The sequence below is a fragment of the Melanerpes formicivorus genome, unplaced genomic scaffold (assembly GCF_026170545.1).
Source record: "Melanerpes formicivorus ecotype bairdi unplaced genomic scaffold, bMelFor1.0.p_v2 SCAF_76, whole genome shotgun sequence".
Lineage (NCBI taxonomy): Eukaryota > Metazoa > Chordata > Aves > Piciformes > Picidae > Melanerpes > Melanerpes formicivorus.
Genome location: NW_027142428.1, coordinates 3,048,873 through 3,069,743, shown reverse-complemented (window position 1 = coordinate 3,069,743; position 20,871 = coordinate 3,048,873). Strand labels below are relative to the sequence as shown.

At 50.8% G+C, this 20,871-nt stretch overlaps 3 protein-coding genes across 4 annotated transcripts in view; 1 reads left to right on the top strand and 2 right to left on the bottom strand.

Annotated features, from left to right (window-relative positions):
* The first annotated feature begins 1,161 nt into the window (after positions 1-1,161).
* Positions 1,162-6,233, top strand: LOC137454137 (galactose-3-O-sulfotransferase 2-like). The gene is made up of 5 exons (XM_068164059.1): positions 1,162-1,185; positions 2,098-2,150; positions 2,474-2,584; positions 3,186-4,125; positions 4,740-6,233. Exons 1-5 carry the CDS (start codon positions 1,162-1,164, stop codon positions 5,595-5,597), a joined length of 1,986 nt encoding a protein of 661 aa, XP_068020160.1. The 3' UTR covers positions 5,598-6,233.
* A 2,258-nt stretch (positions 6,234-8,491) lies between these two features.
* On the bottom strand, positions 8,492-11,370 carry LOC137454134 (aquaporin-12-like). The gene is made up of 3 exons (XM_068164055.1): positions 10,749-11,370; positions 10,124-10,240; positions 8,492-8,782 (listed from the first exon to the last, which is right to left on the bottom strand). Exons 1-3 carry the CDS (start codon positions 11,353-11,355, stop codon positions 8,601-8,603), a joined length of 906 nt encoding a protein of 301 aa, XP_068020156.1. The 5' UTR covers positions 11,356-11,370; the 3' UTR covers positions 8,492-8,600.
* A 4,821-nt stretch (positions 11,371-16,191) lies between these two features.
* The window catches only part of PAK2 (p21 (RAC1) activated kinase 2), a 51,165-nt gene continuing 46,485 nt past the window's right edge, over positions 16,192-20,871 (bottom strand). For both annotated transcript variants that reach the window (XM_068163945.1, XM_068163944.1), the window contains one exon: positions 16,192-19,940. In XM_068163945.1, the coding sequence (XP_068020046.1) occupies positions 19,854-19,940 (87 nt within the window). In that variant the 3' untranslated portion in view covers positions 16,192-19,853. The remainder of the gene's footprint in view (positions 19,941-20,871) is intronic.

Here is a 20,871-nt window from a genome sequence, read left to right as displayed (position 1 = left end):
AAAGCTGGGGAGGGGTTTGGAGCACAAGCCTTATGAGGAGAGGCTGAGGGAGCTGGGGTTGCTTAGCCTGGAGAAGAGGAGGCTCAGAGGAGACCTTATTGCTCTCTACAACTACGTGAAGGGAGGTTGTAGACAGGTGGGGGCTGGTCTCTTCTCCCAGGCAACCAGCACCAGAACAAGAGGACACAGTCTCAAGCTGCACAAGGGGAGGTTTAGGCTGGATGCTAGAAGTTCTTCATAGAGAGAGTGATTTGCCATTGGAATGGGCTGCCCAGGGAGGTGGAGTCATCATCACTGGAGGTGTTTAAGAAGAGACTGGATGAGGCACTTGGTGCCATGGTTTAGTTGGTTAGAGGGTGTTGGGTGATAGGTTGCACTTGATGATTTCAAAGGTCTTTTCCAACCTGGTTAATCCTATTCTATTATATTCTGCACAGGGGTGTTTCACCAAGCTTTGCCTTGCAGCAGCTCTGGGGCAGCCCTGTGTCTCCAACCTTCTCCCTTCACCATGTCTTGGCATTTCAAGTGCTGTTTGAGTGCATTTTTCTGATCCTTTGCTTGCCACGTCCACGTGTCTTTCCCAGCATGATGCTCTCCTTGGTTGGCCAGACAGCAAGCTGTGCTCATGTTCACCAGTTACCCATGTCTCATCCCAGCTTGGCAGGCTGCTCGTCAAGTGCCAAAGGAGCATGGGCACCTCCCTGCCACCGGGTTTTAGGGGTGCTGTGCTGCTGACACCTAACTTGTTCACCCTGCTAGCAATGCTGTATCTTTGGAATCCTCAGCAGCACTGTCATGGCCTTCCAGCCTTTATAGCACCAAGCACTTTAGATATGAAAGATCTCCTAGGAGGAGCGTGGTGTTTCAACTTGGCAAGTGCCATTGAGAGAGGGGCAGAACCCTATCCACGTGTGTCTGAAGTGATGGCCAAGAACTGGCAGTAGTGCTGTACTAAGCAAACTGCAGCTAGCCATACTAGCCAACAATTCCTCTGGAAGAAATCCAGGTTTTCAGTAGCAAGCACAAATTCCTGACCAGTACCAATGGGATGCAGATGACCACTTCAGACAGCCCATGTTTGCATCACTGCCAGCTCATCCAGCTCATACTTCTCCAGCACCTCACAAGAGCGCCCAGAGTAGGAGACAAAGCACTGTGGAGATGAAGAAAGTTCAGGTCAAGCAGGTGTGTGGTGTCCCAGGCCCACTCTCTTTGCCCAAACCTGACCACCAAAGGAAATGAAGACAGGTTAGTGGCAGAAAAGTGGCTTCCAAGCAGGCTCTGCTCACATTGCTTTCTTTAATTCCTGCCAATTTAGATCCCTGTTTCATGCTCAGAATGTGCCAGCTGCCTCCATCTGAGAGTGGGGGAGCAGACATCTGAGGCTTGCAGGCTGGCCTCCCACCCAAGTGACAAAAGACTTAACTGAGTCCTTGGCACACATCATCTCCTGTTAGGCAGCAGTAGGTTCCCTAGGTAGGAGCCAGCAGAAATGACTCCTTTCTGTCAGGAATCTTGGTCCCTTGATTGCTCCTTTTAAGATTAAGACTAAGCTCAAGTTCCAGCAGGGTCTGCAGCAAGCCCTACAAACAGTGAAAGTCCAGCAGCAATGTTTTTGATGGCCTGAACATCCACACACACAATCCAAGGCCCCATAGCACAGCACTAATGTCTTGAAGCAGCCATGCTGCCATTGTGGACTCGGTGCTGATGCCCACCAGCTCCATCTCGGACATCTTCCTGCTGCTTTGATCTCAACTGCTTATCTCTGCCCCAAGATCCATGCTCCCAATGTCATCCTGGCATGTTAAACTGAGAGAAAGCTGTGAAGGAGTTACCCATGGAAAGCAGCTGAGCCTTTTGAAAGCTCATTGTCTAGCGATGATCTTGATGGTCTCTTCCAACCTGGTCTGGTCTATTCTATTCTGTAGACCATCCAGCCTCCAAGGCAAAGGCTTCTCCTGCTCCACGTGCCACTTTATCTTGATTTTGCTGCCTTCAGAGCAGCTTCAGCACAAACATCAGAGCCAAGCCCCACAGCAGAGAGGCACAGCTCTCCCAAGGGCTCCCAAGGCAGCATCATGTCTTCTGCCACAGCTGGAGCCTGCACAGCTGGCTATCACCTGCAGTGGCAGGTGTGGAGAGAAGGGGTGAGGAGTAGGGAAAACAAAGGCAGTGCTAGAGAGGTGCTCGAGCAGCCACAGCGTGGTGGTTAACACTGTTTACCTTTCATTGTGATATCTTTGTCCTGCATGGAAATTTCCACCAGGCTACGCTGCTTGAGCACAGCCTCTCAGCTTCTTTGGTTATTATGGCTGCCCCTGCGCCTCTTCCACCTCTAAAAACCTGACCTTGTCTTAAAAATAAAAGAATAAAATTAAATAGGAAAAAAAGTGTAAAAAGTCTCCAGGTGTCTTTGCCCTTTGCCTGGCACCTGTGTGTCTAATGGTCTGCAATGTCTGCTTCCTTGCAGGAAGTTGAAAGCGATATACAGGTGCCAGCCAGGTTGGCTCTGGACCTTCTTCAGCCTCCTCATCCTCCTCTTGTTTACACTTCAAGTTGTGGAGAAGCTGCAGCCTTCCAAGTAGGTGCCCTAAGCAGGCCTGCAAACCTGCACCTCAATCTCCAGCCTTTTCCTGACCACTGTGGTGGGCTCAAAACCCACCCTCCTGAAAGACAGCCATGTCTGCTTCAGACAGAAAAGAAAACCCAGGTGGGACAGGACCCCTCTGGGGCTCTCACATCCAACCCCCACACCCAGACCAGAGCTGAGCCCACCAGACCAGACTGCTCTGGGCTCTGTCCTGGCTGGCTTCAAACCCCTACAGCCCCTGATTGTCCTCCCAATCTGGGGTCATCTGCAAGCTTTCCTCCAGCTTCTCTTTGCCACCTGTTCTTCTCTTTCCTCACCTCCTCTTGTGCCCCTTACCACCGGCCCACCATGCTCCAGCAGGACAGGGGCATTAGCACATCACTGCTGACCCATTCTTCTCTTCTTGCACCCACTCTGACCTCCCAGGGCAGTGGTCAAGTCATACTTCTGCCAGCAATGCCAGTACCCCAAGAAAGACAGGGGATCCTGCTTGGGGATGTCTGCAGGGGGCTTGTTGGGCTCCAGAGGAGCTGTCCTCTTTGCACACTCCTTCCATGCTCTGCAGCCGACTCTGACATCCTCCCTGTTACAGAAGCTGCCGGTGTGAGCTGGAACGCGCCCTGCAGCAGACCACAGACCAGAGCCAGCTCACCCATGCCCTCCAGACCCTCCCTGAGCTGGTGTGGGAGGACGATTACCCACCCTGGCAGAGGAAAGCCATGCCAGAGCCCGCTTCCACTGAGAGTCTGCAAGATGTTTTTCAGATGCAGCTGTACTTCAGCCAGAAGACCCCACTGGAAAGCCCAGACAGCCAAGAGGAGCACTGGACATGGCAGCCCACAGAGAGCAGCAAGAAGGTGAAAGTCCAATCCACAGGGCTGAAATCCCAGCTTCTTGGCCCGAGGAAAGCAACCAGGGAGGGTCCTTCTACAAGTCTCCCTGGGAAGATCTCCACAGTCTGGGGAGATGATGGTGCTGCCACCAGCAAGTTCATAATCTTTGCAAACAGGATGACCACAGAGGAGCACAGGAGAATATCACTGCCAGAGCTGACACAGGTGATGGTAGAGAGCCAGTCCCAGCCTCAAGCCAGGGGTTCCCCCTACCATCAGTGGGGAAGCTCACCTAAGCACGCTGTGCCAAGTTCAGCCCAGCTTCCACAGGCAGAGGACTTTTACAGGACAGAGCTGGAGAGAGGATTTTTCCCAAGCTGGACGGAAGCCTCTAAAGTTGAGGAGATGACCCTTGGAGAAGAGCAGCAGGCCAGAGGGGTCTCCTCTCAGGAGGAGACATGCGAGCCCAAGACTGACGTGGTGTTTCTGAAGGTCCACAAGAGCGCCAGCAGCACTGTCATGAACATCCTCTTCCGCTTTGGGGAGACACACAACCTCACCTTTGCCTTCCCCGTGGGAGGGGGCAACCAGCTCTTCTACCCACGGCACTTCTTGGCGAGGTTCGTGCAGGGCTTCTCCACCCGGAGGCCTCGGCGCTTCAACATCCTCTGCCACCACATGCGCTTCCTGCAGCCAGAGGTAAGGGTGAAGCACTCTGTGGTGGGGGGCAGGCAGAGAGGGACTCTTGGGGAGCGAGGTGGGACACCTGCAGCACACCTAAACGCTTCAGGGATGAAACTAGAGAGACAGGATTGCCACCAAGCGTTTCTGTTGCTCGAGTCACTGGGATGGGGGCCTGAGATGAGCCAGGAAACAGTGTCTGTAGCAGGCAACAACTACCAGCTCATTCTTGTCTGGTGGGCCCTTGGAGATGTCCTGCTACCTGGACAGGTCCAGAGGGCACCAGCTGCAAGAAGCAAACAGCTCAAGCACTTCAGGTCAGCTGTGCCCACCATCCACCTCTCTGGATGCCACCTGGGGACACACAAATGGGGTGAATGGCAAGGAGACAGGCCACCCAGCTGTGGCACCATGGAACAGGGAGATGTGGTCACTGCTCTCCCCACAGGTCTTCTGTCAGCTGTGTCCTCAGAGCTGACAAAAATGCTCCTTTGATGAGCTACATCCTGAAACCCTCCCCAGCACCCACCATCTCCAACCCCAGTGAGCATTTCTGCTTCCCAGCAGAGCACAAGATTGCAAGCAAGCAGGTTCCTTCTCCCCTTTTAAAGCCTCCTTTTTTCCTTCCACAGGTGCAGAAAGTGGTGTCCCACTCAGCTGTCTACTTCTCCATCCTGAGGAACCCTGTGCAGCTCATGGAGTCCTCCTTTGTGTACTACAAGGGCGCATCAGCTTTCTCCCGTGCTCACAGCCTGGAGGAGTTCCTCAGACACCCCTACCTTTACTACAATCCCGCAAGCAAGGACAGTCACTATGCCAGGAACCTCATGACATTTGACTTTGGCTTCAACCCCAACGGAGAGGTCTCTGCTAAGCGGGTCCAGCTCATGCTGGAGGCCATCGAGGCCTCCTTTGACTTGCTCCTCATCTCCGAGTACTTTGACGAGTCCATGGTGCTGCTGAAGGAGATGCTGTGCTGGGACCTGGACAGCGTCATCTACTTCCCACTCAACAGCAGAGACAGCAGCACCAAATCTCCCCTCCCAGACACCATTGTGGAGAAGATAAAGAACTGGAACAGGCTGGACTGGGAAATCTACACCCACTTCAACAGGACCTTCTGGGAAAGGGTCGACCGAGACATAGGCAGGGAGCGCATGCAGCAGGAGGTGAAGGCACTTCGGGCGAGGCAGGCGGAGCTGGCGAGGACCTGCCTGCAAGGCAGGGGCAGCGTGGCCCCAAAGGACATCAAGGACTCTTCCCTGCGGCCCCTGCAGCATGGCAATGCCAAGATCTTGGGCTACAACCTCAAGCAGGGCTTGGACGCGGAGACGGAGCGCATGTGCCGGCGGCTCGTGACCCCGGAGCTGCAGTACAGCAGTGCTCTCTACAAGAGGCAGTTTCCCCCAAAGCACCCCCAGAGCCACCAGCCCCCTCCCTCTCAGCAGGGCAATGCCCCGTGGCACAGGCTGGAGGGGTCCCAAAACTGAGCCTCCTTGCTCCCTCTGGGTAAGGTGCTTGCCTCCTGGCTCAGGGGCTTGCTGAGGACAGCCAGGTGCCTGCCTCCTGGGCTCAGAGCAGGAAGGCTGGGACACTGCTGCTCACCAGAGCCCCTGCCTGTTTCTGTCTGTTCAGGGCTGTGCACAAGCTCTTGGGTGCTACATACTGCCAGTGCTGACAAGCAGGACGGACTGCAATGGGGGGCTCCCAGGGGCTCCACTCAACACAACTTTTCTAGGGTAGGTCCTGAGCAAACAGGACAAAACCCCAATCAGTGGCCAAAGCCTTGGAGGAGACAACCCAGGGCTTTGTGCTGCATAGCACTGACTCCAGCAGCCAGGAGCAGAAACAGGAGGATAGCCCAAGCCCTTGGCCCCACACCAGAGACCACAACAGCACAGGGCCAAGCTGTTAATCAGAGCTGCAGAGCTCGGTTCACAGCCTGGGAACAAGCTTCAAGTCTGTCCAGCTGTGGCTCTCTTCCACTGCACCTTATTGCTCCTGTGCTGTAGAAGCAGCCTTAATTAAAACATAACAATATTCTGTCACTCCTATTAAGATCTCATTTATTACATCAGCCTCCCCAGCAATCTCCCCAGCAGATCAAGAAACAGACCTCAAACATCTCCAAGTGTCTTAAAAAATCAACAAATAAACACACACCCCCAAACCAGCATGGTTTTGCCCTGAAACTGTGGTTCCACTCTACCATCAGATGCTGCATTTGAAGGATCACATTCTGCCCCAGAGCTGATGCCAACACCATGGTGTCAGACTGCAAGGTGAATGCCCACACATCCAGGAGACACCTGGTGAGCAACTCTGCAGCCAGACCTCCCAACCCAGCCCTTGGGGCAGCTGGAGTAATCTCCTGTGCTCTGCCCGGGGGAAAATCCCACAGGCAGGTGTTGTGATGGCCTAACCAACCTCAAATCATCCTCAGATCAAAGGTGGAGCCCCTAGATTGGTTTGGATACAGAGGCCCCATCTGGGGACTTCCAGCACGATTTCCAAACCAAAAGAAGTTCAGACAAAAATTGCAGAGGGGGATCAGGGTCTCCCAGGCTCTCCCTTGGGCCACTCACATGGAGCCTCAAAGGTTTTGATTTCCACCCAAAGGTGCCCCATCTCCTGCTCACAGCCAGGCCAGGATAAAAGCCAGACAATTCCCACTGCCCTTCCCCAAGAGGGACCACATGGCACTGAGCATCCAGCTGGGCATGGTGTAGGAGCACCACTTCTGGAGTGTTTGTTGCATGGTTTTGGGGGTGCTGTTTGTTCCATAAAGTTTCCTCTCTGAGGTATGGTTCATGTAGCACTGCACTGGTCCCTTCCCTCATTTCCCCTGTTGGGATGTGGTGTAGTCTCATGGTTTCCAAAGATCCAGCTGCCCTCTGGGATCTTGGGCAGTCTCCAGTTCACTCCAGAGGGTAACCCTGCATGGGAGCAAGGGACATGGGCAGTCCACAGGCAGTGCACCCAGGGCTGTTCCCCAAAAACCCACAGGGGATAGAGTAGGGGGGAAGGGAGCAGGGCTGGCACCCAGGAACCAAACCTACATCTGATACCTTCATTCCAGATTTTAATCAGGTGCCACTGCCTTAAAAACAGGAACAGATCCTCCATGCTCAAGCTCCTGCCAAGGTGGCCCAGGGCAGGGACACTTGCAAAACCACAGCATCATGTGTCTCCATGCCCACTCACATGAAAAGCACAGAGCCTGCCCCCAGGAGCTCTGAGGGGCCACAGTGCATCAAGAATATATTCTGCTCAGGAATTTTCCACCTAGAGAGGTCCTGCAAAATTGCCTATTTTCTGTAAAATGCAGGAAGTGGCTTGGTTTGGGCAGGGAAGACCTCTGGGCAGGAGCTCAGTATCCAGCTATGCCCAGGGATGCTGCACATTAGATTGTCCCAGCCCTTGATCTTTCCCATGGACAGACCTCTGGGATGCAGCAGCCATGGGGTGCCCTGGCTCCAGCACAGCCTCGGGGAGCCCTGCTCACCTAGCAGATGTTTCCACTCAGATTTCCCCCATCCAGAGCAAACAGCAGGCAGGCCAGTTGGAGCCAGTTTGGACATCTCCATGGCATCTCCCATTTGGGGGGGGATCAGACAGGCTGATCTCCCCCTGCAGAGTTCACAGAAATCACATCACTCACCCAAATATCCATCTCAACATTTATTATTGTTTCCACAAACTGTAATTTCACCTACACAGGGAGAGGAACCCCTGGCTGCACTTGCTCACACCAGCTCCACAGTGCTGGCCTGAGCCTCATTTGTTTCACCACAGGCACTTTGCACACCATTTCTTGATGCCCTAACAGCCCACAGGACCCAGGCTGAGCACCACATCCACAGAGGAGCAGGGTCTCCTGTGGCCAGTGAACTCCCTTGCCCTGGAGCACTTTTAATCCCTCTCCAACAACTGCCAGGTTCAGCCTCTGTAGTTCAAGGACCTCAGTGGAACTCAAAGAACAGCAGTTTTTGGACAATACCCATTCAGCAACTCTAAAGATCAAAGCCTGCTTCCTCCTCATCCCCAGTTTCCAAGGCATTTTCTGGCTCATGCTTGGCTGTGCTGCTGCAAGGACTTCAGTCAGGTTAGTTCAAATGTTGCCTGATGCAATAACCTGGGAGCTGCTCAAGCTGCCCACATCATGGCCCTGGCCTTCTGTACCTTTCCTGGCAATACAAGGCCACTGTGCAAAAGCCTCAGGCTTTTTTCATCCACTGAGCCAGCCATGCAGGCTTGAAATATTTCAGGCAGTGCAGGGAGTCTTTCCAAACTATTCCCAAAGGAGCACAGGGATTCAGACATCCTGCAAGGCCAGCCAGGCCAATGCCTTTGCAATCCATTAAAACAAAATCTCACCCTGGGGTAGGGAACCAAACAGGCAGGGCAGACGCTGGGTGGGACGAGCAGCAAAATGCTGGGCACCAGGAAACCCAGGAGATGGGCTGCAGGGACCTCCTTGGCCACTCTGTGGCTCAGGCATGAGGCTTGGTGGTGTTCTTCTCCCCTTTCTTCCTCTGCTGTGGCTTGTCAGCCTCCACCTGCAGCGTCACCCTTGCTTTGGGTATCCTGTACTTGCTTTTCTGGCTGTAAAGGAGGTTTCTCTGGAAGAGCCGTGGGATGTTTCCTTGGTACAGCAAGAGGGCAGCAAGCATCCCTGAAAGGAGAGAGCACAGAGCACTTCCATGTGCTGCATCCAAGGCTGCATTAGGCACAATAGGCACAAACAAAAGCACAGGAGGTTTAATTTGCTGGAACGTGTCCAGAGAAGGGCCACAAGGATGATCAGAGGGCTGGAGCACCTCTCCTATGAGGACAGACTGAAGGAGTTGGGGCTGTTCAGTCTGCAGAAGAGAAGGCTCCGAGGTGACCTAATTGTCGCCTTCCAGTATCTGAAAGGGGCCTACAGGAAGGCTGGGGAAGGACTTCTCAGGATCTCAGGTAGTGATAGGACTAGGGGGAATGGAATGAAGCTGGAGGTGGGGAGATTCAGGATGGATGTGAGGAGGAGGTTCTTCACCATGAGAGTGGTGAAACCCTGGAATGTGTTGTCCAGGGAGGTGGTCGAGGCCCCGTCCCTGGGGGTGTTTAAGACCAGGCTGGATGAGGCTCTGTCCAGCCTGATCTAGTGTGGGGTGTCCCTGCCCATGGCAGGGGGGTTGGAACTAGATGATCCTTGTGGTCCCTTCCAACCCTGAATGAAACTATGAAACTATGAAACTAATTTGAACTTAAGGAAAAACTTCTTTCCTCTGGGGGAGCCAAAGCACTGGAGGAGGCTGCTCAGAGGTGGTGTTGAGTTTCCTTCTTCAGAAGCTTTCAAAACCCACCTGGGCACATTCCTGTGCAACCTGATCTAGAAGAACCTGCATTAGCAGAGAATGTTGAACTGGATCTCCAGAGGTCCCTTCCAATCCCTGACATTCTGTGGTTATAAGCATCTCCGCCCTCCTCACAGCTGAGCAGTGAATTTCAGGTCCTTGCTACAGCCTTCATCTGGACCAAAACATAGCTCAGCAGCACTGAAGTTCCCACTGACATCTGAAAGACCTTTGCTATAGTTCTCCAAGAAGAATTTAACCCTTGTACCCTTAATGTAGTAAGTGGGGCTTCTTTTGATCCAAAAGAGCCATAAAGCACAGCAGCAGTCTTCTATCCCCTCTCTGCATTTAAGGCAGCACATATCCAGCTCTCTGTGGTCAGCCTGAAGCTGTGGTCAGCCTGAGCTGTGGAGCTCAGCCTACTGTTGCTCTAAAACATCTTTGCTTCATCTCCCCCAGACTCTGGCCTTGGGGAAGATTTTTGCTCACAGCCCATGTAGAAATGGGATTGTAAAAACAGATGAGTGACAAGCGGGACAGAAAAGGACACCCCCCACTGGCAAGACTCAAGTTCAGCCTTTTGCCAGGAACAGTTTCTGTTACTCCCAGCATTTCTGCTCTGCTCATTTCTCCCCATCCCAGCCCCTGCTCCCTAGTACCTTCCAAACAGATCTTACCTGTGAAGGGCCCCAGCCAGTACACCTGGACATAGTCCCAAAAGCTGTTCCCCGAGCAGTGGAAGGTGGCAGCTGTGGCCAGGGCAGGGTTGAAGAAGGCTCCTGTGAATGGTCCAGCTGCATGGGCAGAGAAATGTAGCCATGAGTTCACTTACACACTTTGAAAGACTGACAAAGAGCTGGACCAGGAGACCTGCAACCCCTCCTGTCTGCCAGGAGCATCTCTGCAGCTGCCCAGCTCCAGCAGCTGCATCTCTTGGCCCGTGTAACAGCAGCACATTGGGAAATCTCACCCTTGTTGCCCTGAACTCTGTGGGAAGGAGAAGTGTGGGACCAAGGGGCTGAATTAGGGAACACTCAAGGAAAGTGGTTCCAGTGTTGGGGCAAGCTATGGCTTCTCATGTGTTAGCATTTCACCTGCTGCCTAAGGCATCCTAAGATGCCATCTTCATCCCCAATGGATATTCCCCAGGATAAGTAGAAAGCAAGCATCTTGGTAATCATTACCTCTCAGTTCCTGGAAGATAAAAAAGGAGACTGTTCCTTTCCCACAAATTAGGTATTTTTCTAAATTACTCAGAAAAAAAAAACCCATAAGAAGAAAGAAAAGGTAAGAGCTGCTCACCTGCGTAGGTCAGGAAGGTGACAGTGGCTGCCAGCATGGGCACTCGGTACACTGGGTGACTCTGCTGCAACTTGAGAAGCACAAGGTGGAAAAAGAAAGAGCAGGCACCTTCCACAAAGGCAGCATGATGCAGAGATGTGTGGATGGAAGAGCTGCACTCTGATGAGATCAGGTTCTGGATGAAGTGGAGTTGTGTCAGCTCCCAGGACCAGTAGAGCTTAGTGAGAGCCCAGCCCAGCCCTGTGCCCACACCCTCGGCCAGCAGCTTGGCAAAAGCTGTGGCAAGGTTGGACTCAAGGAGAAAGAACTCCTGGAGAGAGACAGTTGGGTTGGCAGATGCTCCATCAAAGGAGGCACCATGAACAGCAAAGAGGAGGAAGAGCAGAGTCAGGACCACATCTGGGCCAAAGCCACCACCCCACAGGCCAATCTCCACCAGCATCCTCAGCTCAAGGCAGCTCATACACAACTGTAATGAGCCAGCAAGTTCTCTGGCAAGGCAGCTGTATGCTCCAGGAGACAGAAGCCATTTGGAAAGCCACCTCAGTGCCTGGCACAGTGCAACAACCAGGGAAAAAAAGGTAATGGAAACATTGAGGCCAGCCATAGCTAAGGCTACATAGAGGAGAGAGACTGATCCAAGCCCTGTGAAGGAGCAGTGAAAGCTTCTGCATCTCCTCTTTATAAGCCACGTGTAAGCAAACGTGGCACAGCCCAGTGGGCTTGGGAAAGGCCACAGGTGCTGCCTGCCTTCTCCTTTGCAGGACCATGTGTGCTGCCACTGGGAGCCAGCAGGCTCACCTGCAGCACAATCAGCTCCCCTGTCTGAGCAGGGACACCTCACACTGGATCAGGTTGCCCAGAGCCACGTCCAGCCTGGCCTTAAAAACCTCCAGGGATGGGGCTTCCACTGCCCCCCCAGGCAACCTGTTCCAGTGTCTCACCACCCTCATGGTGAAGAACCTCTTCCTAACGTCCCATCTAAATCTCCCTCCTCTAGCTTGGATCCATTCTCCCTAGCCCTATTGTGGCCTGACACCCTGAAAAGTCCCTCACCAGCTTTCTGAGCCCCTACAGCTTTGCATGGCTGCTCTCCTACAAACAGGAGTGGTCCAAAAGCCAGATACCAGCACTGAAAACCACTTCTCCTTGGTCAGAACATCAGACTTTTCCTTTCTAAGCCAGATTTGCTTTCAGGCCTGTGGAGAACTACAAAAGCTTAAAAGGCAAGTATTTTGCCACGGGATTGTTTTTAGCCATAGGATGGGAACAAGCTGGCATTGGGAAACTTGCCAGAAACACTGAGGGGTTTACAAAAGCTGAAGAGAATCACCCTGGCTCCACCCCCACTGTGTTATTTTCCCCCACAAAGAGGCACTAGATACAGCTGAGTACAGCTGTAAGGTTATTTAAGGAGAGTTTTACTGGGCAGGGGGGTGGCTAAGAGCTTTCCAAGAGCAGCCACTTGTTATCAGCCACTGCAGGATATCAGGAGCAGCAGCAGGTTTCCTCCCACAGGCAGCCAGATGAAAAGGCCTCAAGTTGAGCCATGAGACAATCAAGCTTTGTAAAAAAAAACCTGAATCCTTAGCACAAGCATTCACTGGGAGGGAAAAATAACAAAGATGGATCATCCTTGTCTCTAGCACCCTGGAATTTAAAGGAGATGTCTGTCCTTAGGAAGGTCACTTGTGTAGTCAACACGAGACAAGAGCTGGTATGTGTTTCCCCTCCAGAACATCTTGTGGAGATGCCCTGAGTCACATCATCATCTTCTCTGTTGATCCACAGTCATAGCAAGCTGGATGCATTCCTGTAAAGCCCCTTAGGAAACTCCAGAAGCCGGAGCCTGGATCTTGGGACATAGCTGCACATTGAGACACACTCTGATGTTCATCCCATCCTCCTCCTCCTGACTCAATATATATCTTCTCCAAAGCAGAAGCCTGGTGGGTTTTCAGTGTCCTGAAGAAAATGAGCAATCATCAACTCCCCAGGGGGAAAATTCCATTAAAATAATAGTTCCAATAAAATAGTAATCAGTCCCTGCACACTGCTTCAATGATCAGCTAAACTGGATGTGAAATGAAGCTCCTATGTGCTGCAGAGGGACTTTTCATAAGGGTGTCTAGTGACAGGACAAGGGGGAATGGTTTTGAGCTGAGAGAGAGAGGAGGTTTAGACTGGATCTGGGGAAGTTTCTCAGTACAAGGGTGGTGAGACTCTGGAATAGGTAGTCCAGGGAGGTTGTGGGGGTGTTCAAGGCCAGGCTAGATGAGGCCTTGAGCAGCTGAGTCTAGTCGAGAGGTGTCCCTGCCCATGGCAGGGAGGTTGGAGCAGATGACCTCTGAGGTCACTTCCAACCTAAGCCATTCTGTGATGTTCTCCCCACAGACACTGGTGGGCAGGAATGGGAAAAAGCAGCATCACCATAAGGGAATGAATGACAACATGGGAAGCTGCACTGGCTCTGCCCTCTTCCTTCTTAACAGACTGCAGGTAGAAAAATTACAGTCAGGAATTCATTGCTTTAATTTGGTGGTGTTTTTAAACTTCCCCTCAAAGAGAGGGGGAAACAAAATAAGAGACAGAAAAATCCTTAGGCAGGAGTTCAAAGTAAGGAGAACAGCTCTTGCAGAAACCTGCTTCCTCCACACATCTGGAGAGCAACATCAAGAATATGGCTGAGCTCAGCAGAGTCCCAGCTACCTTTCTCACATGACAGAGGGTGGCTACTTCTAGCTAAAACAATCTCCACAGCAAAATGCAAGTTATAAAAATAGGAAAACATGCAGCTGTACAAATCCCTGGGAGCAGGTGTTTGAAGCCAGCAGCTGTGCTCACACACCAGCCATGCAAACTGCACTGAAAGCCAAAGTTCTTCTCCAGGCACCACTAGGGAAGTGCCGGTAAGAGCTGAAAATCCTGTTTCACGCCATGCTGGGTTTAACCAGTGTTGCATGCACAGTCTGAATAGTTGTGCTCAGCTCTGTGGTAAACTCACTGCCACCAAACAGCAGCCCTGAAAGAGAGGAACTGCCACCCTTAGTTTTACTCTCATGAAGAACAATGTTTTAAACCTGTTCCCAGTGCTTAGAAACCCTTTCAGGGAAGAGGTTTCCTCTAATGTCCAACCTGAACAAGAGGACACAGTCTCAAGCTGTGCCAGGGGAAGTTTAGGCTGGAGCTGAGCTGAGGTGAAATAGTCACAGAATCACCAAGGTTGGAAGAGACCTCAAAGATCATCGAGTCCAACCTGTCACCACAGACCTCATGACTAAACCATGGCACCAAGTGCCACGTCCAATCCCCTCTTGAACACCTCCAGGGCTGCTCTTGGTTTTCATCTAGGCCAGGTATGTGCAAGGGATGAGCAAGTTCACACAAGCCTGAACAGGATTTATCAAGCAAGGACTAGAAAACTGCCCACTTGCACAAGCCACTCTCAGCCCAACTCCTGCCCTCCTTCCAGTAAGCACAAATACCAATATCCAGATATCAGCAAGTTCCACTGAGCATCTTTCTCCCTCTTCTTGGCAGCTTTCTCCCCCCCCCCAAAAAAAAATTAAATGCAAAATCACTTAAAAGCAGAGTTAGAGAACACCAGTTTACATGCATGAAGGGTCAAGTGCATATAAAGATACTACAGCAGATTCATTCACCTGAAGAGACAGTGCTTTGTGCGAGACAACCTTCTCCGCTCTGGTTGGAAAGCTGAGTGATTTCATTGCTTCCTGTTGTCAGTGGCATGAGCAAAGCTTGTACAACATAGAGGCAAGAGATGATTTCCCAAGAGTACGTGGGAAACAAAGCCACAAGGAGCCCTGGACATTTACAACCCAGACAGAAACTTCACCTGGATTTCAACAGAACTGGTCTCAAGCCCCAAGTAAATTGGTTGAGATGTCCTTTGCTTCTCACCACGCCAACATCCTGCAGCGTTTTCACTGGTTTGGATGAAAATCACAAGCAAGTCTCAGCAGCCTGCCAACAGGCACCACTGATCTCAGCCCACACTCCCAGGTGAGCTGTCAACACCCAGCACCCTCACCCAGCTCAGCTCTACTGGTCAAATGCTGCCAGTGGAGATGGTGCAGGACCAAGAGCCACATCTTCCAAGCAGGCACTAGCACAGCTGATTCCCCACATCTCCTGTGCTGTAATGCTTACATGCAGGACACTGGATGATATTCACAGGGCAACAAAGCAGTCTTGTTCAGAACAGCTTCTGGAACATCACCATACAGAGTCAGAGTGGCTGGAGAGCAGCCAGGCAGAGAGGGACCTGGGGGTACTGGTCGATGGTAGGCTGAACATGAGCCTGCAGTGTGCCCAGGCAGCCAGGAAGGCCAATGGCATCCTGGCCTGCAACAGGAACAGTGTGGCCAGCAGGAACAGGGAGGTCATTCTGCCCCTGTACACTGCACTGGTTAGGCTGCACCTCGAGTACTGTGTCCAGTTCTGGGCCCCTCAGTTTAGGAAGGATGTTGACTTGCTGGAAGGTGTCCAGAGAAGGGCAACAAAGTTGGTGAGGGGCTTGGAACACAAGCCCTATGAGGAAAGACTGAGGGAGCTGGGGCTGCTTAGCCTGGAGAAGAGGAGACTCAGGGGGGGACCTCATTGCTCTCTACAACTACCTTAAGGGAGTTGTAGACAGGCAGAGGTTGGTCTCTTCTTCCAGGCAGCCAGCACCAGAACAAGAGGACACAGTCTCAAGCTGTGCCAGGGTAAGTTTAGGCTGGAGGTTAGGAGAGGTCTAGAGAGAGTGATTGGCCATTGGAATGGGCTTCCTGGGGAGGTGGTGGAGTCACCGTCACTGGAGGTGTTCAGGAGGAGACTTGATGGGGTGCTTGGTTGCATGGTTTAGTTGATTAGGTGGTGTTGGATGATAGGTTGGGCACGATGATCTTGAAGGTCTCTTCCAACCTGGTTTATTCTATTCTATACTGCCCGAGCTGCAGTTTACTGACCCATCAGTCCCACCCCAGTCACCACCCAAGCAGCTACCTTACTGCTGTGGTTCAATGAATGACAGTGGAAGACGTGACTGTAACAAACTAGGCTGTTCTTTGCTTTGCTCCCTTTTCTCTTCCACACTGGCTGAGAAATGTGTTTCTGCACTGCTCTCCTCTCAAGGAAGCTGGAGCACGTTGCAGGAGGCATAACCCCCTTGTCAGCAGTGCAGGAAAGCCTGCAGTTATCCCAAGCTTGACAGAGACACTGAGGAGTAGTCACATTTTAAACAAAGCAGGGCAGGCTACTACAGTATATAAAGTGATACCCATCATACTTCAAACCTTAATTAAAAACAAATACATTCTGTTCATCTCATTGAGACATCTAAACACACAGACTCTTCCCAGCTGCTCTTAGAAGGTATACAACTCCTGCTGGGGGGGGGGGGGGGAAGGGGAGAAAAACCACAAATGTTTGGGCTTTGTTGGTTTTTTCTAAACTTTATTTCTAGCCCTGAAAGAACAGTTATTAAACAAAGTCAACAAATACAGTAGTTAATATTGCAGTAACAATTAAATAACATAGTGGGATTAAATTACACAAAAGGCAACATTAAAAAAAACAAACAAAACAAAAAAAAAATCTTAAGACAGTTAAAAAAATAAAAAGAAAGCTTGCATCTACTTCCATTCCCATTGACAGCGTGAGAAACAGAGGGGAAATGGACCAGAGACATTTAATTCAGCTCCAGCTAGCTCCCAACCCAACCCAGCCCACCCCCCATCATCCCCTCTGCCAAAGGGACCAAGCCTCTCCCACTTGCTCTAGCAAAAGGTGTGGACCTTTGCACCTCCTTGCACCAGAGGGAAGTCTACTAAGTCTTGTTAACACTTAAGGCTGGTCAAAGTGCACATTCCCAGGGCCACAGATGCTTTTAATGAGAAACCTGGTCTATCCTATGGCACCAAGAAAATCCCAGGAATCACACACTCCCTGCACACCTGCACCTCAGTCACAAACTGCCCAGCTCCACATAGCCAATGAACCACACCATCACATGCTACACTTCATACATTTCACCATATGTCTGTTTGACTCTGACTCGGGACCTCATGCTGACACCCGAGAGCGAGACATGGGAATCCCAGCACTTCCAAATGCAGTCCTTCCCATACCATCATCTGTTCCAACTCTGGCTGCTTTCTGGCTGCCTTAGTGATTCAGCAGAGTTGAGCAATCCTGCAGCAATCTTAAGGACACCCATCTGCTCCCAGCAGGGAAAAAAACCCCACAGCTTGCATGTTTTAATCTTGCAGACATCCAGCTGATAATGTTAGAAAAGTGATGCCTGACCCATGCAGAAACGAGAGCACAGCAGCCTTCTCGTGCCTCTCCTCTTCTGCCAGCTCCATCTCTGACCCTGATTGCTGGCAGAACATGAGAAACCTCACCACACAGTAACAAAGCTGCTGTGTAGGGCAGGGGAGATGTGGTTCCTTTCTCAGTCTCAGATCGAAACACCTTTCCTTGGCACACAGCAAGCACGAGATGTCTTGGTATCTTCTGGACTGGGCCAAGTTTTCTGTGTTAAGATGGCTGAAAGGTTGGGGGTGGGGGAAAATCACCTCACAGGAAGATTAAACTGGACAAAATTTCATAAACTGTTCCCATTCACCACTAAAAGTGAACTAATAAGTTAAAGCTACTTAGGATCTCTTGGTTTTCTGTTAAAACAAAACAAAACCAAAACCCAACTAAACAACCCCAAATTTATCACAAGTTATCTTACTGGCTAGACTGTGCCAGGAAGAAAGAAACACAAAGCTCCCACTCTGGCACAAGGAGTTTCACAAGGTCCATTGCCAGCAATGGACAAAGAGGAAATCACTGGTACAACACAGGGTTTGTTTTTTTTCTCAGCCAAGCCTCCTCACTACTTCATCTGCCCAGGGAGCATCACCATTACAGTGTTCCAGCATCCATGGCTCAGAAGACATTTTGCCCAGGAAACCCATCCAGATTTTCTTGCCTGGAATGAGACACTTCCTTGAATTTAGAACTACAATTCTCTTTACACTTACAGCTAGAGGGATTTATTCCTGTCACGGAGCCCGCTTCATTTAGCCATTGTCACTGTCTGCTCCCACACAGAGCAGAGCACAAAGCTGAACTGCACCACTGCAGTGCCCTGCACAAGAAGAAGGCATCTTGCTGCTACCACACCAATGCTTGTAAGATAGTGAGTGGCAGCAGCAGAGGTTGTAGGACCCTAGCCCTGCTTCCTCTCCATCCTCAATGCAAATTGCCTCTGCTCTTCTGGTCAGCCACCCTCAGCTGGACATTGGTTTTGTCACTCCTTGCCTACCAGTCTCCAAACCGTAGTTCTCTCTCCCACTACACACCCACTGAAATGATGGGGAAATGACTTCCAGCTTCTGCCAGCAGTGTTTGTAAAAGTGTGCAAAAAAACCACTTATTCAGGGTCCTCCAGCCATACCCAGCCATAAGCCTATCTGTCCCAGGTCCTGCCCCACTGGGAATGCAATAAGATCTCCCTGAAGTAACGGTGGTTCTCTCCCAGAATCATTTGGCACATTGTTACTACAGTTGGCTCTCGGTTAGGTTAAACTGTCACAAGTTGATGCATAGATTGTAGGGCTAGAGGCAGCTAAGGGCACAGGCTCTTCCACACTTGACCTTGGTAACACCCCAAGAACTCAGCCACTCAAGCTGCTCACTGTCCTTCAGAGGAAGACACTTTTTCCTGCATTGCATGTTTGACTTCAGCCCTCCAAGCTGGTATGTCTTTAGTGAGAAGGATCAGGGGGACACAGAACGGTCTCCTTGGCCTCGGACCAGCCAGTTGGAGAAGCTACTGATGGCACTGTTCTCTCCTCTCAGCTTGTGTCTTCTCAGAACAGTGCTTTGGCATTTCCAGGTGTTCATCATCTTCTGTGGGAATCTTATCTTTAACATTCTGCATCTTCAATGTCCTCAGATCCAATTACTTGTTCTGCTGAATTCGTTAGTACAAATGGAGCACATACAAAAAAAAGGGGGGAAGAAAAAGCTCTAATACTTAAACTCTGGCAACTCCATAGGCTGATGCATTATTTGCTTGGGGAGGAAACAATTACAACATATACAAAAATGTATTTGATACAAAGAAGGGAGATGTAAAATAAAAAAGTCAAAGGCACCAGCATAACTTCCAAAGCCCAAGTCAGAGCACAGACACAATACATGGTTTTTGAACCACCCACTGCACCAAGCACATTATCCCTTAAGCTTCTGGCCAGCAAGTCTAATTGGGGGGTGGGGGGGAAGAGCAGACAGGAAAACAGCTGGAATCTTTTTCTTGCCCTGACTGTAGCTGATCATTTGATCATAAATAAAGTATCTGACCCCTAACTACATAAACTGACATCCAAAGTCCTGACCAGGCATTACATGTCTACAAAGAGGCTACATCTTTGATTAAAAGTCCACGGAACACAGGCATACAAGAAACAGCTGAATACTTCTCTTCCCTCTCCATATTCATCTTAAAAAGACATCTCAATGCATTACAATTTAAGTAGCCAAGTTGTTAACTCTACAGTACAGTGACATCTAAGTTGTCTAAGAAATGAAAGGCAAGAGGTACCTTCACATCTGTCACACTTGCCATGAATCTAGTCATACAGGAGCTTGCTAGAGCAATTTAAAGGAAACAGGTAGAGGGAAGGAAGAGGAGAGTGAAAGAGATCAGCAGGTAAAATTAGTACTGCTCTTTGAAAGCTTGAATCTGTCATTCAAGTATTGAAAGCACCCAGAAGGGTTCCATGAATGGGAGCTGTTACAGTGAAGTCATTAAAAAACTCTTAAAACCCTGGGCACAGTAAGTGGCATTTCTGGCCTGTCTGGGGCAGGGCCGAGGAAAGGCCAGCAGTTCTGTCCTCAGTGCCTTCTGCACCCCAGACAGGCATCACTAGAGTCACCATCATTTACTTGGGTGTCTTCTGGATGAGAGTTTCTTCCCTTTTGCAAACATTTCCCCTCCCTCCCCTCCCACTCTCTTCCCTCCCCCCCGAATCGTAACAGTTTCATATATTATAAAGATTTGTAAAATACAAACAAACAGACAGTATGAAGGCTGTGGCAGTAATGTTAGCGGTTACTCTTCATTGCTTCTTTGGCTGCCAGGATCAGTGGCGTCAAGCTAGACAGAGGTTTGGCCAGTTTCAGGAAGGGATGCTGTCAGGTGGAGAGAAATACAATGAATTAGTGAAAGGCACAGTTTTAAAAGCCCCACTGGACTCCCCCAGGGCACTGCCCATGGCAGTGCCTATGCCTGCCCCTCCCTCATTCCAAGAAGGGCATTGAGGGGTTGCAGCAGGTCCAGGAGGGCAACCAAGCTAGTGAAGAGTCTGGAGAACAGGTCTGGTGAGGAGCAGCTGAGGGAGCTGTGGTTGTTTAGTCTGGAGAAGAGGAGGCTGAGGGGAAGCCTACAACTGCCCTGAAGGAGGCTGGAGCCACAGGCAATAGAGAAGATGTAATCTAATCTCTCTTATTTTCTACAAACTGGAGTTCAAGAATAAGAATAAACCAAACCAGGTTGGAAGAGACCTTCAAGATCATCGCATCCAACCCATCAACCAATCCAACCCACCCAAACAGCTAACCCATGGCACCAAGCACCCCATCAAGTCTCCTCCTGAGCACCTCCAATGACGGCGACTCCACCACCTCCCTGGGCAGCCCATTCCAATGGGCAATCACTCTTTCTGTATAGAACTTCTTCCTAATATCCAACCTGAACCTCCCCTGGTGCAGCCTGAGACTGTGTCCTCTTGTTCTGGTACTGGCTGCCTTGTTCTGGTACTGGCTGCCAGGTGGGTAGTAGTCTCTTCTCCCTAGTAACAAGTGACAGGACAAGAGGAAATGGCCTCAAGCTGCACCAGGGGAGGTTTACATTGGAATTAGAAGAAACCTCTTCCCTGAAAGGATTCTCAAACCCTGGAAGAGACTGCCCAGGGAGGTGGTTGACTCCCTGTCCCTGGAGGTGTTTAAAGGGCACAAATATGTGGTGCTGAGGGCCATGGCAGATTTGGTAGAGTTAAGAGAATGGTTGGACTCAATGATCTTGATCTTTGTTTTTTCCAACCAAAACGATTCTATGATTCCC